Here is a 16,655-nt window from a genome sequence, read left to right as displayed (position 1 = left end):
CCAGAGAGCAAAAACCCCCACAAAGTTAGTACTTAATCATTTTTAGGTTTTGGCAAAAGTCATACCCACACAAGGACCCACAAATCCCTTGTCCACAAGTCTGAAATCCAAAAAGTCCTGGAAGCCACAAGTTTTTTTGGTATGTGTTTTTCAATAACTCGTTTGACGGCCAAATTTATCTAACCTGACTGGGCAGTAGCATCTAACCTGAACTGAATGAGGCTATTTACTGGTATTTATTTAACCCTTCGGTATGAATAATCATGCTAACTGAAGAAATTTTAGCATTTTGATTATGCAGTGTTTTCCCTGAACCCCCACCCAGGTGTTAGAGAAAATGCAGTATGAGGCATTTGGTTTTTACGCAACCTCTCTGTGGCTATGCCCCTGACCCCCACCCAGCCTTTCCTGGAGATATTGTTAATAATAGTTGAGACTGCGTGAACAGCTCAAAGAGCCTGTCATGACCGATATAGGAGAAATAAATGTGCTTCGCGATCATATAAAAAGTTAATGTTATCCCTCCCAAGGTCAAAAGCCCGTTAAGAATCAACATTTTGGTCTTTTTTAAAAAAGTACCTTTCTATCACCGAACACCGGGCAGTCGAAGATCAGAATTGTTACCTGTTCTTAGCCTTGTAAGGTATCTGCTCAATAAATATTTCTGGGCAGGAGATAAGAACTTCTTTCATATTAAGAGTGGGCAGGGACAGTTATTTCTGGTGATAAAAAGTAACCAGAGGTCTTATACTACCTTAGCTCCAGCAACTAATCCATCATTAATCCATGGAACAGGCACGCTGTCACATGGCCCCCACCCTCTGGCCCGCAGGATCTTATCTAGGGACCCCAATTAGATGCAATTGTCATGAATAGGGCGGGTTATTCCGTAACTTTAGAGGTGGTGGGCATTCTTATGCCCCAACGGTGGGATATTCCGGGCTCGCATAAATTAACATAAGCAAACCGAGAAGCCCATGCCAACGTTTCCCAACACCATTTCCTGATTAATAAGAAAATAGCAGGCTCAAAATCATTCCTCCTAAAACACTTCTCTTTGAAACTGCAAAGTGGGTAAGACACTCTTCGGAACCTCACCTACGTCGGGCACATGCCTCAAAGCCTGTGCATCACGCTGCTCCTGCGCAGGCTACAGGCTCCTCCCTTCACGAGGCTCACCCACTCCCTTCCCGGCTACTTCCGGCTCCACAGAACGCCCTCAACGCACTGGCGGCGTTTTAATAGGCTTCTCTGGCAGAAGTAATCCAAGCGCGCCTCTCTGAACCGCCCCCGCCTCCCCTTCGCCCCTCCCACACTGTACAGTTTCTCCACAACCCCTACCTCCTGAAATCTCGCGAGGGTTGGTGAGCGTCGGTATTTTGCGGGCAACTGCCTCTCCCAGCTTCTGTAATTGCTGCTGCGGGAGAAATTGGAGCTACTGTCCCTGGCCCGCCCTCCCTCCCCCACCGAGAAGAGCCACCGCCTCTTCTCTAGCTTTCCTTATACATCTATTGCCCGGAGCGGCCACAGCAATAGTGTCTGGGCCTGCCGCCGCCACCTCGGGCGGTCTCTGCCGGTCCTTCCCGGCAGCTGCAGGCGGCCCCCTGCCCCTAACCGACTCCTCACTCCAGATCGTCTGCTCGCTCCTCATCCTTGCCTGGGACTCACTTCCCCCACGGTCTCGCCGGGGTGAGGGACGACAAGGAGGAGACGAGAGTCACCCTCCCTCCAGGAGGCGCCGGCCCCCTCACCCGCGGGTGTGTCTTATAAATGGCGTCGGAAAGCGACACCGAGGAATTCTATGATGCCCCTGAAGATGTACACTTAGGGGGCGGCTACTCCGCAGGGTAAGTAACTGGAACGGCATTCCCGTTCCCCACTTCTCTTGTTCCTTAACTCTGGTCCGGCTCTGTCCGCCACCGCCGCTCCTCTCAATCTCACTCGGGCACTTCAGAACCCAGATCTGGGGCGCCTCGGCCAATTCCTCTCTTTCCCTGGCGCACGGCCTCCGGAGCCCTCTCGGAGCCCCTTTTTCGGCTTGTTCTGTTTTCTGCGAGGTGGACAGGTTACGTGCCCAAGAGCCAGCGATTTATGTTTGTGGGGTCCAGAGTTTACCTTTCAGATATCCAGTTTGGCCTCCAAACCATAGATTAAAAGGGCAGGAACAGAAGAAATTGCACGTCTCATTTTTTTTCTTTTTACCGCTAACTTACCTATTCATTTAAAGGTAGCTGTGACTCTCGTTTGCTGTCTTCTTTTCCTTGCACAGAAAGAAAAGAGAGGAAGAAAGGTTGGGTATTTTCTTAGTAAGGTCCTCTAGCTGATGTACCTTAGGTAAACAGTGTTTTATTAAAACAGCACCTTACCGTGAGGCAAAGGAAATCGAAGACAAGGTCCTTATGTTAAGAATGCGTTCTCAAAGGGTAGCCGGACGTAAATGTACACAACAGATTCCAGAGATACAAACAAGTGCTGAGTAATCTGGTGGTTGGAAGGAGACCCACAGCTTTGTGCTCTTTATCTAATTTCTGCAAGATGTTGAAGTGGTGATTAACATCGGAGATTGAGTAGAAAAAACAGGAGTTGGAATGCTTCGCTTAGGACTTCTACTTAACCAATCTTTCACTTTTCAAAATTGGAATATGTTTAAAGCGATTTTACTGAACTTGACGATTTTACTTTACTGATTTTACGGTCTCGTGTGTATGTATTTTCATGCTGTAAGAACTTGAGAATTGATAAAATTTGAATGTTAGTGTAAGGCCCTAATGTGGTTCCAGGAGTTCAGCTCCCTTCAATTCTCATGCTTACCCCGTCGAAGAAATACCCTGTTTGATGAAAATAAAGATATCTGTAGATTGTAGAAATGGATTGTAAAACCTAGTGTATGTTATACATAATGATATATACCCAAAAAGAGCAGCAAAATCAGTGAGAAATGTACCTTGTTAATTGTAAATGTATGTGTTTCCATCGACCTTCATATCAATATTGTGGGATTTGGGGGATGATAATGGTCCATGTTAAGAAGACACTGAACTCAGTGTCTCAGTGTCTGAGCCAAGTTCATAGCCAGAGAGTAGAGGACAGAAAATTTCTATTTCAGTGTTGCTCTCTTGAAATTAAATTCTGTTTTTGTGTGTTTTTTCCTTCAAGGAAATAAACTGTCAATTCAGGTTAAATGAGAAACCTCCTCCGTTAGTATTGTATATATATGTTTTGCATTAATTAATTGCGTTGGTTTTTTTTTTTTTTTTTTTACACTCTGTTCCCACCTTTTGGGTGTGTATGTGGGGTAGGGAAAGTGGGAAGGGGAAATAACAATTTGCACATGCTAATCAATTTAGAGCTATGTGGATATTGTTCTTTTTCATTGAATACAATAAGATTAATTTTGAAGGGAGTTACATCAGACCTGTGTAGTCTGCCTGGTCAAGTACCTAGTACAGAGAAATATCTTAAAAGTTCATTCCCTTCTTCCTTTCTTGGAATTACCAAATTCATTAACTTCATATAATGCTTGCTTTGAGAGGAAGTATCCAGAGCTTGGAGGAGCTATTTAACTTATCTAACCAGATGGGGCGGGCCACGATGGCTCAGCAGGCCGAGTTCTCGCCTGCCGGAGACCCAGGTTCAATTCCCGGTGCCTTCCCATGCAAAAGAAAAATTAATTAATTAATTAACCAGATGAGTCATTTTGATAGAATTGAAAGAGTCACTTCTTCCCTCATATGATAATAAAGCACTTTGATCCTTTCATACTAGGTGAAAAGTAAAACAAGTTTTTCTAATTTTAACTCTAACCTGCCCAAGAGCTGAGTAAGTTGAGCACTGTGGAGAAAACTACATTGTCAGTTTGTGGATTTCGTGATTTCATTCTGTAGTGAGGGAATTTGGAAGAGAATTAGACTCATCTGGAGAATTGCATGTGAAAAGAACTAGCAGTGCTTGGAGAAAAGTAAAAGGTGGGTATCATTAACATTTTCCTGTATCCTTTGTGGCAGGTTTTGTCATTTGGGTAAGGTGCTGAGAAGACACTTGGCTGGGCAACTAGTGACCTAGCAATACATTGTGGAAATCTTGATTTGTGAAAACAGATGTTGTCATTAGATATTTGATCTTCAGAAATAGTTTCTATCCCTTGAAATGAACTGGAGTGTCACACCATACAAACTCTTAAGATGGTTAATAAACTGAATTTGGGCATGTTAAGAAATATTCCTTGCTGTTGCATGTTCAGGAATTCAAATACCATTTTACCACATTATAGTAAACTGAGTAGGCCCTTGAGAGTTACCTCGTATGTTTTGTTAATCAGCATAATCCAAATATGTAATCCATTTCCTAAAATTCATTTATTCTTTCCCCAGTGGTGTCTTCATCTTTGTTATTTTGCTCTTTGAAAGCAAATTTAATAAGTTAGAAATCAGCCTAGTTTTTTGTAGAAAGACTTTCAATTCCAATACAGCCTAGTTTTTTTGTTTTTTTTTTTCCACACTGGCAGATCATCTCCACTTGCCCAGCTTTGCAATATATATCACATTTATAATGCTTTATTTTGCTTGGTCTTTAAGATCAGGTTTACGTATTCTTATCTCCATTTTACCTATGGGGAACCTTAGGTTTAGAGAGGTTAAGTGAATTGTCCTCAGAAACACAACTTGGAAAGTGGCAAAACTGGAATTTGAAACCAGCTCTTCAGTCTCCTAATCCAGTACCTTTTTTCTAATACATCATAGATGCCCCACAGTGGGATGGGGGTAGGGAGCACTTCCCCAAGAGATTTTGGAATAAATATTGTGGGACTAACTTGTTAGATTGAACTGATGCATCTGTTTAAAACAGCAGGCAGCCCAAACTTTTCAGCTCTCTTCACTGAAAGTCCACACTTTTTCTTTCAGGAGTTGTGTGTTATTGTTTGATAAGAATTTTATAAGATCATTACATGTAAAAACTAGAAGAGAAATGGAGGATAATCTCGTTAAACTCTTTCATGTAAAATGATGTGAAGATTTAAGTCCAGAGACAGTGGAAGTGACATGGCCAAAATGCCACACCGAATTAATGGTAGAGTTACGATTAGAACCCAAATTGGTCATAGTCATGTGTTCTTTCTGCTAGGGTGCTGTTTTTCAATAGAGCAGGAAAGGGAGGAGGAAGAACTATGGTACAGTAGAAAAGAGCCCTGGGCTGTGAGTCATTTCATTTCCTCATCTTTAAATTGAGAAGATTGCACGAGTCCGTTGTCTATTGAAGTGTGCTTTTATTGATATACTTTAAGTTCTTGGGAAATCTTTCCATGAATTTTTTTTAACCTTTTAGTTTAACAAACTTGATGGCTTTTGGTACATGGTTCAAGGTCCATAGTATTTGAAATTAAGTATTTACTGGATAAATTATATATGAGATGAATACCCCTGCTAATTAGTGTGGATTATGTATACCGTGCTAAAAGCTGACGCTGCAAACATGTTATAAAAATAAACCTGACATTTGTGTACTTTTTAATTTTTAGTGACTGTCCACATTTTTCAAGGACTCAGAAAAAGGAGAGAATCATAAAATTTTTAGAGTAGGAAGGAATCAGAGATCATTTAGCTCAGCCTTACCATTTAACTGAAAGAGAAACCTATGCTCAGAGAAGGGAAGTGACTCATTGCTGATTAGTGGTAGATGCTGTCTCCTGATTCCTCATTTATACTATGCTGCTGTGTCAGAATGTATGGGAAGTATTGTTGGGTATCCCTGCTATAGGCTTCTGTATTTACCCTGTTAGCCATTTCTAACATGGTCTCTTCCCATCAGATGTGATTCTTTCTTCATGTTCTGCCATCAGAGAACATTGACTTCCTTTGTTCTAGGACCCTAACTTTTGCTCACTAATTTCCCTCCAAGTTAGGCAGGAAAAGGTGGTTGAGCTAAGAAAAGTGGTTATTTTATTTTCTTTTATTTTTTTATGATTCTAGTTAGTGGCAACTGAAGTCCACCATTAAAAGGATATATTTTGATTTTTAAAAGTCGTGGGAACTGAAATCAGCCTGTCTTAAAGAATTGTTTGCCCTAAAAAACAAAAAGTTGCATGTTGTGTAGCTGCCTTTTTGAAAACTCAGCTTCTCACTTTACTTAGGTATCAAACATTTCTCCCTGAAGTCAAAATTGATACGAGCTCTAGGTTAAAAAAATATTTGTGTGATATGGGTTTCTTTTAGAAAAGTTCTTTAAAAATAGGTGTTTGTTCACGATTGGCGCTTAATCAGATTATATTTGATTACTTTGGGCTTTGTGAATTGATAGAAAAATATTTATAAATGCCATTTTATTAACCCATATTACATCATATTGAACTGGGAAAAAAACTTTTACATATTACTCAGTAAATTCAAGTTCTGAATTTAGTAGCCTTCAACCATCAATTGGTGACTCTTGGACATAGAACAGTCCAAAGCAGTATGGTAGTTTCGGGGCTCCATTTGCCTATGTACAAACTCCTGTAAGTTGCAAACTTTATTCTGTTCTTTCGATAATCTACTTAATAAAATAGGGTAAAAAAAAATGATTTTTTAAAAAACACTTAAAGGGCAGGCCACGGTGGCTCAGTAGGTAAGAATGCTTGCCTGCCAAGCCCGAGGACCCGGGTTCGATTCCCGGTGCCTGCCCATGTAAAAAAAAAATAATAATAATTAAAAAAAAACACTTAAAAACCTAGAGTTATGATGTTGAAATTCAGTTGTGGTGTTATAAATGGGGAATTATTTCTGATTGCTGGTATTTGAGAGTTATTATATAATCTTTACATTACACAACAGTCCCGTTTGTTGTTATGACTTTGACAAAGTTGAGTGAATTTGCCAGGCAAGCCCCTTGAAGAGGCTATTGTTTCCTCCTCATACTCAACCTGCAATTCTGGTAGTTACTTCCTTGGCGGGGGTGGGGGTGGTGAGGGGTGTCCTCAGGAGTGGCAAAGACAGTGAGGAGAAGGAAGTTATGCGGATGGTGGTGATAGAGGTGGTGAAGGTGAAGATTCTGGTCCCAGCAGCGAGTATAGAGACAAAGTCTAAACCACGTTGACACATTGGGATATTATATATAGCTGTCCTACCCTGGAGTTGTTGTTTCAATGTAGATATTTGTTGAATGGCTGAAGTATGGAGAGTAGGATGTTTTTAATTTGAAATTCTTGAGTAGGTCAAATAAATGCTTTATTTTTCTGTTATTTTGTCAATGAATGGATTATCAAGCTTTTCTTTTACACTTCTTCCTTGGGGATAGATAACTGAGATAAAACAAATCACGCCATTTAGTGTATAAAGTGTGATGTAATAATCCTTTCTGTGAGAGACTAATAATCTTCAGAAATAACACAAGCAAAATGTAGAATATTAAAAATTATAGGCACCCTACTGGTATTTAAGTTGAATTGATAATTAAGCTTTGTTTCTTTTTCCTACCCAGACCTAAGCTAAATTCTATAAAATTTTACAAGATATTTGAAAGTCTGTTCTGCTAACCAGCTAAACCTTTAAGTAGGTGCTTTCCTTAGTCTTCAGAGTAGAACCCTGTCCATTCTCTTGTTTCAAACTGAACAGTCTTTGTGTCATGATTCAAAATTGAAGAAGAAGCACTTAAGTCATAATGTGGACCTTATACTTACCTGATGGCAACCCCAGTGTTTTTCCCTAGACTGTACAGATTTATCTTGGTTACTGTAGTAACCAGCCTATCAATTACTTTTTTTCTAGTTCTTTTGCCTTTGCAGATACTAGGATTACCATATAATCAGGTTCTGCTAAAGCTCTTCAGGTCTTAGCATTTTATTATCAGCTGCAGCTGTCTGGTTGTTTACAATTTGGCATGCCATCTCCGTTAATTGCTTTTATGTCCACAAACCCTTTCTGTCTCCGAACATTTTTAAACATTTTAAAAATACAGAATTTAACAAAAACACATTTAAGCAGCAGTTTCCTCATACTGATCTTCTCAGTTCTAATGTTAGTCTTTGTGTTGAAAATTGAATGCATTGCATCACCAGTATCCAGTGCCATCCATTTATTTCTAATATAAACTGGAATAAATTTCAAGATCAAGGATGACCATTTAAGAACTATATTTGCAGATGTGATTTTAGACTCAGTATCATCAAAAACGAGTTGAAGTGACATACTGAAAACACTTTGATTCATCAGTGACTACCAAATAAAATCTGGCTTTTCTTAAAAATAATTTCTGTAGGTTGTAGAGAGAATGTTTTGGCATTTAGGTTAATTTATTATAATTTGGCAAAACTGTTTAAAAATTAAATAGGAAATTGATTATCTTTCTTTTTCAGCCACTGAATAAACAGGAAAAGAACATAAAGACCACGGAAAAGAACATAAAGACTGAGTAGTTATATGGGTCTTTATTTTAGTTTTTTTGTATTTACTTGAATACAGTTTTTTAACTATTTAATTGTATAATAATAACATATATACATATGTTATATATATTATATAACATATGTAATAACATATATACAAAGCAACGAAAAAAAAAAAGCAATAGTCCTCTAAGCACCCTTTAACAAGTAGTTATAGGACAGATCCTAGAGTTTGTCCTGGGCTACCATACCATCATCTCAGATCTTTCCTTCTAGCTACTACAGAATATAGGTGGCTAGAAGGAATAAATATTTTTTTGTTTCACAATTGACTTTGTGTGTGTGTGTGTGAAAAATAACATATATACAAAAAAGCAATAAATTTCAAAGTACAGCACAACAATTAGTTGTAGAACAGATTTCAGAGTTTGGTATGGGTTACAATTCCACAATATTAGGTTTTTACTTCTAGCTACTCTAAAATACTGGAGACTAAAAGAAATATCAGTTTAATGATTCAGCAATCCTATTCGTTCGTTAAATCCTACTTTCTCTGTATAACTCCACCATCACCTATGATCTTTCTGTCCCACTCTTTAGGGGTATTTGGGCCATGGCCATTCTAACTTTTTCATGTTGGAAGGGGCTGTCAATAATATGGGGTAGGAACATGGAACTAGCTGATGTTCTGGAGAGGCTGGGCCTTCTAGGTTTCAGGATTTATTTGGTCCATTAAATAATGAATGCTTTTTAAATAAATTCTTTATTTAAGAAGAATGCTTATCTAACTTTATCTGGAGGTTGTAGGTTTCTGGAAAGTTGCCCTAGTGCACAGAACTTTTGTAGAATCTTTTATATTGCCCTAGGTGTTCTTTAGGATTGGCAGGAATGGTTTTGGTTGGGGTTTGACAAGTTATAGGTAGAGATGTCTAACTGAAATTTGTGTAAGAGTGACCTCCAGGGTAGTTTCTCAACTCTGTTATCAGTGGCTGAGAGAGTTCAAACAAATGATCCAGGTTTCTAAAGAGCCAATAAATAGAACCTCATGCTGTATTATGCTGTATTCAAACTCACTTTCTCAGAAGCAAGCATCCTGATTACTAAGTATGCTCAAGAGGAGGGGTGGGAGTGTTCTTTTGGGCATTACTCTTAAACTAGTAAGAACAGCTACTAGTGAAATTAATATCCGTTGTCCTCTGTTAAATTTATCCCAGAAAGTCTTTATTTAATTTGGAAGACTGGGCGTATTATCCTTCTGGTTATTAGCAGTACTATTAACAATTTGAGAGTTTTAAAAATCTTTATTTAAAAAGAGTGCTTATCTAGCCATATCAAACTGAAATTACAGGTGTTTTGAACCTTTTCCCCAACCCAATTCCACCCCTTTGATCCCCAGCTTTCTCATTCCTAGCTTACCCAATGCCATTAATATTAAGATCCCTAGCCTAAGGATTTACAGTTTAGAAGGGTCTAATGATGGATCAAATACAAAAGATGGGGATATCTAGAAGGAGTAAGGGAAAGATCAGTTAAATTGGATACAGTGAATCCATAGGTAAATGGAGCTGTTAAGTGTGGCTCACTGGATTAATGGAAGATAGGTGAGCAGAATGAATAGGTAGCTTGATAAAACTAGTACCTTTGTAAGTGAAAGTAGTAGGTTTATAACTATTTGCACTTGTATTTCATACTGGATTGGCATTAGGGGTTAAGCTTGATGACTGACCTCAGTCCTTTTCCTTACAAGTGACTTTTACTGTCCCTGCTATGTCCCAGGTCATAATTCTTGGCTGTTGACTTTTAAAAAAATTTTTTTAAACATAATAACATATGAACATGAACATTCTTACCATATGATCATTTCATTCTTGGTATATAATCAGTAACTCACAATATCATCACATAGTTGTATATTCATCACCATGATCATTTCTTAGAACATTTGCATCAATTCAGAAAAATTAAAAGAAAAAAGAAAAAAACTCATACATACCATACCCCTTACCCCTCCCTCTCATTGATTGGTAGTATTTCCATGTACCCAATATATTTTAGCCTTTGTTTCTCTTATTGTTTTTCTATGCCCCTTATCACTCCCTTTCATTGATCACTAGCAATTCAGTCTACTAAATTTATTTTAACATTTGTTCCCCCTATTATTTATTTATTTTTAATCCATATGTTTTACTTATCTGTCCATGCCATAAAAAGGAGCATCAGACACAAGGTTTTCGCAATCACACAGTTACATTGTGAAAGCTATATCATTATACAGTCATCTTCAAGAAACATGGCTACTGGAACACAACTCTACAGTTTCAGGCACTTCCCTCCATCCTCTCCAATATGCCTTAACTAAAAAGGTGATATCTAAATAATGTACAAGAATAACCTCCAGGAAAACCTCTCGACTCTGTTTTTGAAGTCTCTCAGCCATTGACACTTTATTTTGTCTTGTTTCTCTCTTCCCCCTTTTGGTCGAGGAGGTTTTCTCAATCCCTTGATGCTGAGTCCCAGCTCATTCTAGGATTTCTGTCTCACATTGCCAGGAAGGTTTACACCCCTGGGAGTCATGTCCCACATAGAGAGGGGGAGGGCAGTGAGTTTGCTTGCCGTGTTGACTGAGAGTTAGGGCACACCTGAGCAACAAAAGAGGTTCTCTGGGAGTGACTCTTAGACCTAATTTTAAATGCGCTTACTTAGCCTATCCTTTTCAGGGATAAGTTTCATATGAACAGACCCCAAGATTGAGGGCTTGGCCTGTTGATTTGGTTGTCCCCACAGCTTGTGAGAATATCAGGAATTCTCCCCCTTTCTCGTCATTCCCCCAAGGGGACTTTGTAAATACTTTTTTATTCACTGTTCAAATCACTCTGGGATCTATCGGAGCATCACTCTGGACAGACCTACAAAATCTTGTGCCCTATCGGAGCATCACTCTGGACAGACCTACAAAATCTTGTGCCCTACTCAAGGTTCCATGTACTTATGGTATTCAGTTAAACTGTCCTCATAAGTTATATTAGGAAATACACTAGTCAAATTATAAATTTTGTGCCAAATAAACAGTTTTTGCTCTAGTCTTACACATAAGTTAAAGTTTTAAAATATGAATTACCATCTATTTTCAACACCCTGCAATACTGACATCCCTTTTTTCTTTCTCATGCAAAAACATTTTTTAATTTGTACATTTAGTCACTATCATTGTACACTCTAGGCATTCCTAGATTATACCATCTCAGTCTTTATCGTCTATCTTTCCTTCTGATTTCATTTGTCCCCCCAGCCCTCCTCCTTCTATCATTCTCACATTCAACTTCATTCAGTGTACTAACATTATTGTATTAAAGTTAGGTAGTATTGTGCTATCCATTTCTGAATGTTTGCAGTCAGTCCTCTTGCATAATTGTATCCCTTCAGCTCCAGTTACTCAATATCTACCCTGTTTCTGTCTCCTGATAGTCTCTGTTCTTAGCTGAAATTCACCAAGTTCATTTACTAATGTTAGTTCATATCAGTGATACCATACAGTATTTGTCCTTTTGTTTCTGGCTAATCTCACTCAGTATAATGTCCTCAAGGTCCATCCATGCTGTTATATGCTTCATGACTTTATTCTGTCTTACAGCTGCTAATATTCCATTGTACATATATACCACAGCTTGCTTAGCCACTCGTCTGTTGATGGATATTTGGGCTGTTTCCATCTTTTGGCAGTTGTAAATAATGCTGCTATAAACATTGGTGTGCAAATGTCCGTTTGTGTCCTTGCCCTCATGTCCTCTCAGTATATACCTAGCAGTAGTATTTTGGCTGTTGACTTTTAACCTTTACTTTATTTCCCAGCATAGAGCAATGTCCACGGTTTAAGTGTAGCAATGAGAAAAGTTCAAGGTGGAGATGGGGGTGGTAAGTATGTATACTCTGTGATGTTCACTTTTCTTCACTGCGTTTTCTACTTTTGAACTTCTGGGTTCTCTTACATCTCCACCACTGCACACAGCTCCCCCCCACCCCCACCCTGGCCAGTTCCTGTAAGAGTGAGGAGGAAGGAAAGGGATGGGGCTGAGGCATGGACAGTGGTTTGGAATTATGGGACCTTAATAATTTGGGGACGTCCTGTACTCACTGAATACTGAATGTTAACAGTGAAGACTTGGGAGGTGTTGCCTGTTACCCTGCAATCATATCACTTCCTTGTTACCAACTTTTCCCCCCAAGGATGAATGTTCACAATAAGAAAAGTATTGCAGTCCTGTGTGTTGTCGCATGCAAGAATGATAATGCCTTATTGTTAAACTAATGCTGAGCATAAATTTTCAAAGTGCTTTTACTCTTCTGATTTTTCTGCAGTTCTGTGAGATAAGGCAATTTTTGTGATATAGGTAGGACAGTTATCCTAAATTTGCGTAGAAGGAAACTGGCAGCCCAGGATGGCTAAGGGACTTGTCATGCACCAAGAAGAGGTAGAATTAGGACCTTTAAATTAACTAACTTGTCATGAATTGTCTTCAGCGGAGATGTAAAACATCCCTGTTTTCCCTAAAGCATTTTCTGCTGTTTTATTTTAAATGTGAGATATTAGAATGAGGAAGCTAACTTTTCTCCTACCATTTGGATGTGTATAATTTACTCTTCAAAATAACAAAAAGCTGTGTTTTTGTTATTGTTGTTTGTTTGGTTTATGCCCTTCTTTCTTTAAGCTTTGATGTAATTCATTATGGTATGGAAGCCTGGTCAGAAAGTGACCTCGCTACTGAAAGAGCTGGAATCCTAGACACTACTAATTGCATTTCGAAGGGTATATTCTTTGTCCTTAAGAAAAGACTCAGGTTGTGAGCCACTGCTGATTAAGGCATCTGTGCCTCATCAAAAAGATTTCCATTCCAGGTCTTTTTTCTGTAATTGTTTTGTAGGTTGTAGTCAGTTGTATAGTTAAACTGCAGAACTGTGTTTTTTTTATTAGTGTAACTCTGATTCATATTTTCGGCCACAAGCCATTAGCTTGAAACAATGTTTTTTTTTTCTCTTTCCCTTCAAATGTGTTTTCAAGCAGTCACAATGAGTGTTTATGTGGTAGTTATTAATGTTTTCCACCTAATCAAACGTCTTTGGACTATCGAATCAGTGGGAAAAATACGTTCCTAATAGTTAGGTAATTAAAAAATTACATTAGCAGTAATTACTTTTTAAGATATAAATGAGATTGAACAATATTTTTATAATAAAAAATAAAGGTGATAAAGTTGGGCTACAGAATGTTTTGTCTTAGTGTGTACCAAACTTTTTCTAGAATATTTATCAAGTTCTTAATATATTTCATAAAAGAATGCAGTAGAAATTCAAATACATAAAACATAGAAATATGATTTATAAAATAAAGTGCTTAATATTAAATCTTACTGAAATATGTTTGGTTTTCTATTTTTCATGATAATGAGGGAGAACATGAATAATTAAAAGCTACCAGTTACATTAAAACCTCAGTTCTGTCATTAGCTTACAGCTTCCTTTCTCAAACCTTTTATTAGTGATAATAACAGTAAAATTTTTGAAAATGAAATAAAATAAGTGATTCGGTTTGAATTTTGTTCCTCTTTCCATCTCTGGTGGCGAGCAGCGAACTCAGAAGAAAAGCAAGGAATCTTAAACAGTCCAAATAATCAGTTCATTTGATAATAGAATTAATCAATTTCAGTTCAATGAAAAGGGATGTGTTATGACAGGTCCAGTAGAGCTCTTAATTTTATTTAGGGTGACCTTAGAAGTTAATAGCATTTTACTTTTTAAGATTAGTACACCATTAGATGTTTTGGATAACTTAACAAATCATATTACAACATTAACTTGATAAAACTTTTTAAATGTGTCCTGTAGCACAACACCTTGATTGTTTACTTTTTAAAAAATAAGTTACAAAGTAAATTAGTATGGTTGCATTAGGTGTTAAATTCTCCAGGCAGGCATAGATTTAAATTATCTGTTTCTATCTTGATTTTACTAGAAATTACTTTAAATCGTTAATAGAAATGATGTTTTCTATTGTCAATCTGTCACTTTGACAGATTGGGATATTGTGACAGCTGTCCTACCCTGGAGTTATTGTTTCAATATAAATATTTATTGAATAGTTGTAAATGTGCAGAGTAGAATGTTTTTAGTATGGAATTCTTGAGTAGGTCCAAGGAAATGATTTATTTATTTTTTATTTTGTTAATAAATGGAATATCAAGCTGTTCTTTCAGAAATATGATTTAAAACTACATTGATTACATAAACGTTGTTTGGAAAATCATGTCCATTTTAAGTTTACCTTATATTTGAACAGTTTTATATTTCGTGACAGTCTCCTTTGATTTAATTAAAGATTTTAAAAATGTTAGAAAACCTATTTTTTAAAAGTAGAGCTATTGTGCCAAATTTTCTCACCATCTATTCCTATTAATATCATTAATAAAATAGTTATTAGATATTTTTATGTGTATTCTACATGTAGGTGTTCATAAAATGGTCTTCTAATGAATAGTAAAAGTAGTAATTCGCATCTCCAGGATTCAGTTAATTCCCTATTAGATAATTGTTATATCCTCAAGTTGTCATTAATCTTGAACTAGTATTGCCATGTATCTAGGGAATTTAAGTTATTTCTGTTTCCTAATATTCAGTCAAAACATGACATTTTAGGGTGTCCTAGGAAATTAGACTAGTTTATGATTGCCTAGTATTTATTTTTTTCCTGCTGTTCCTAGACTTTTTAGGTTTAGTTGGGATTGTCACTTTTGGTAGTAGCTATTTTAAAGCAGAGCTATGAATGCACATGGTGCTGTCATAAATTATTTGGGTTTAAAAGGCCAATAGATGATTTTCTCTTAGAGCTTCTTTCTTTCATTTGAGTAGTGTTATTAGGTTGAAGGTGGGTCTTGACTTCCTAGCCTTCTGTGCAGGGTTGGTGTCTGAGGGTGGTGTCACATTTAGCATACAATTAGTTAAACTTTCTAAAAGAACATAATTAATAAAATAAGTAAATATATTTCAATTCCAGTAAACATTAACTGCAGACCAAATTTTTAAAACTATGCAGTTAGAGCAAGATTAAAAAAACAAAACAGTATCTTGTTCTCAAAACTTGAACTGTTTTCAATTTTTTTTTCAACTTTGAGATTTTTGGGCTTTGTTTTGTTTCTTTGTGGTTTTTCACTGCCTGGCCTAAATGAAGAAAAAAAATCATGTCAGTGTTTTCTGAGCATCAGAAATTTTCTGATTCCCAGTTTAGCTTTACCACTTTAATGTTGGAATAATTTGCCATCAGGCCTGACTCTTTCAGCTTGCTTGTCTTTAGAAATCTAAAACCCTTTCATTGGGTGGGACACACCGTGTCTCAGTAACAGAATTCTCGATTCCAGGTGCCTGCCCATGCAAAAAAAAAAACAACAAAACAAAACCTTTTATTACCTCCTTACTTTAATGACTGGCTGAGAAGCCTTATCTATGTTCATATCCTGTTCACCTCAAGGACCTTAGAATCCCGACTTCTTTGTACATGCAAGTAAATCTCTGCTCTGCTTGAGTCAACTCCTTTTCTATTTTCCTTATGGCAAGGCAGAAGTAGGGAGATTTAAAAAAAGCAAAAGCAAGATGCAGGGTAATTCCCTATTAAATCCCTTGAAGTCACCTACCTATAAGGAAAACGTTTCCCAAGCAACCAGCTTTATTCCAGCTGACTCATTCTATATTCTCTCCTTCCTTGTCACCTTTTTTTTTAAAAAAAACTTATTTAGGAGTCTCAGGAATTTTACACCTGACAAGAGACTTCAGAGGAGCCCAACCAGGCAGAGCCTAAAAAAAAGTGAGTCCTTTTACAGAAAAAGAACAGAAGATCTTGTCAGTCCTTTTTTCTGTGTGTTGCCCAATTGTTTTGCTATATTCTTTTTGCCCAGTATAATAAGAAGTCTGGAAGTGGTGCGATATAGCGCTCATATTTTATTTTTCTACTTTAGGAGGTGATTCTTTGAGTTCCTAGTTCTTCAGTTGAATATGAAGCTGGTTCAAGTGTAGATTTGGTTTGCGTGCAGATTTTTACCTATTCTCGGACTAACAGACGATTGTATTTTTCTTTCTGATGATGATCCTCAGGTAAGGGTAGAGAAGCACCAACCCCAAAAGAGGAAAGGTTCTTTTTTAGTTTATGGGTGAGAAACTAGAGATAGGATGTTTATGAAGGAGTTGGCTCCTTGAAACCTCAGAAATTCAGTGACTTTTTTTTTTTAAGTAGATTTAGGTACTTGCACCTTGATTT

At 37.4% G+C, this 16,655-nt stretch overlaps 1 protein-coding gene across 1 annotated transcript in view; it reads left to right on the top strand.

Moving 5' to 3' along the window:
- Nucleotides 1-1,479: 1,479 nt before the first annotated feature.
- WDR44 (WD repeat domain 44) overlaps nucleotides 1,480-16,655 on the top strand; it is a 115,758-nt gene continuing 100,582 nt past the window's right edge. Inside the window, exon 1 of the mRNA XM_077145698.1 lies at nucleotides 1,480-1,847. Within this exon, the coding sequence (XP_077001813.1) occupies nucleotides 1,771-1,847 (77 nt within the window). The 5' untranslated portion in view covers nucleotides 1,480-1,770. The remainder of the gene's footprint in view (nucleotides 1,848-16,655) is intronic.

The sequence above is a fragment of the Tamandua tetradactyla genome, chromosome X (genome assembly GCF_023851605.1).
Source record: "Tamandua tetradactyla isolate mTamTet1 chromosome X, mTamTet1.pri, whole genome shotgun sequence".
Taxonomy (NCBI): domain Eukaryota; kingdom Metazoa; phylum Chordata; class Mammalia; order Pilosa; family Myrmecophagidae; genus Tamandua; species Tamandua tetradactyla.
This window is presented reverse-complemented; position numbering and strand designations above follow the sequence as displayed.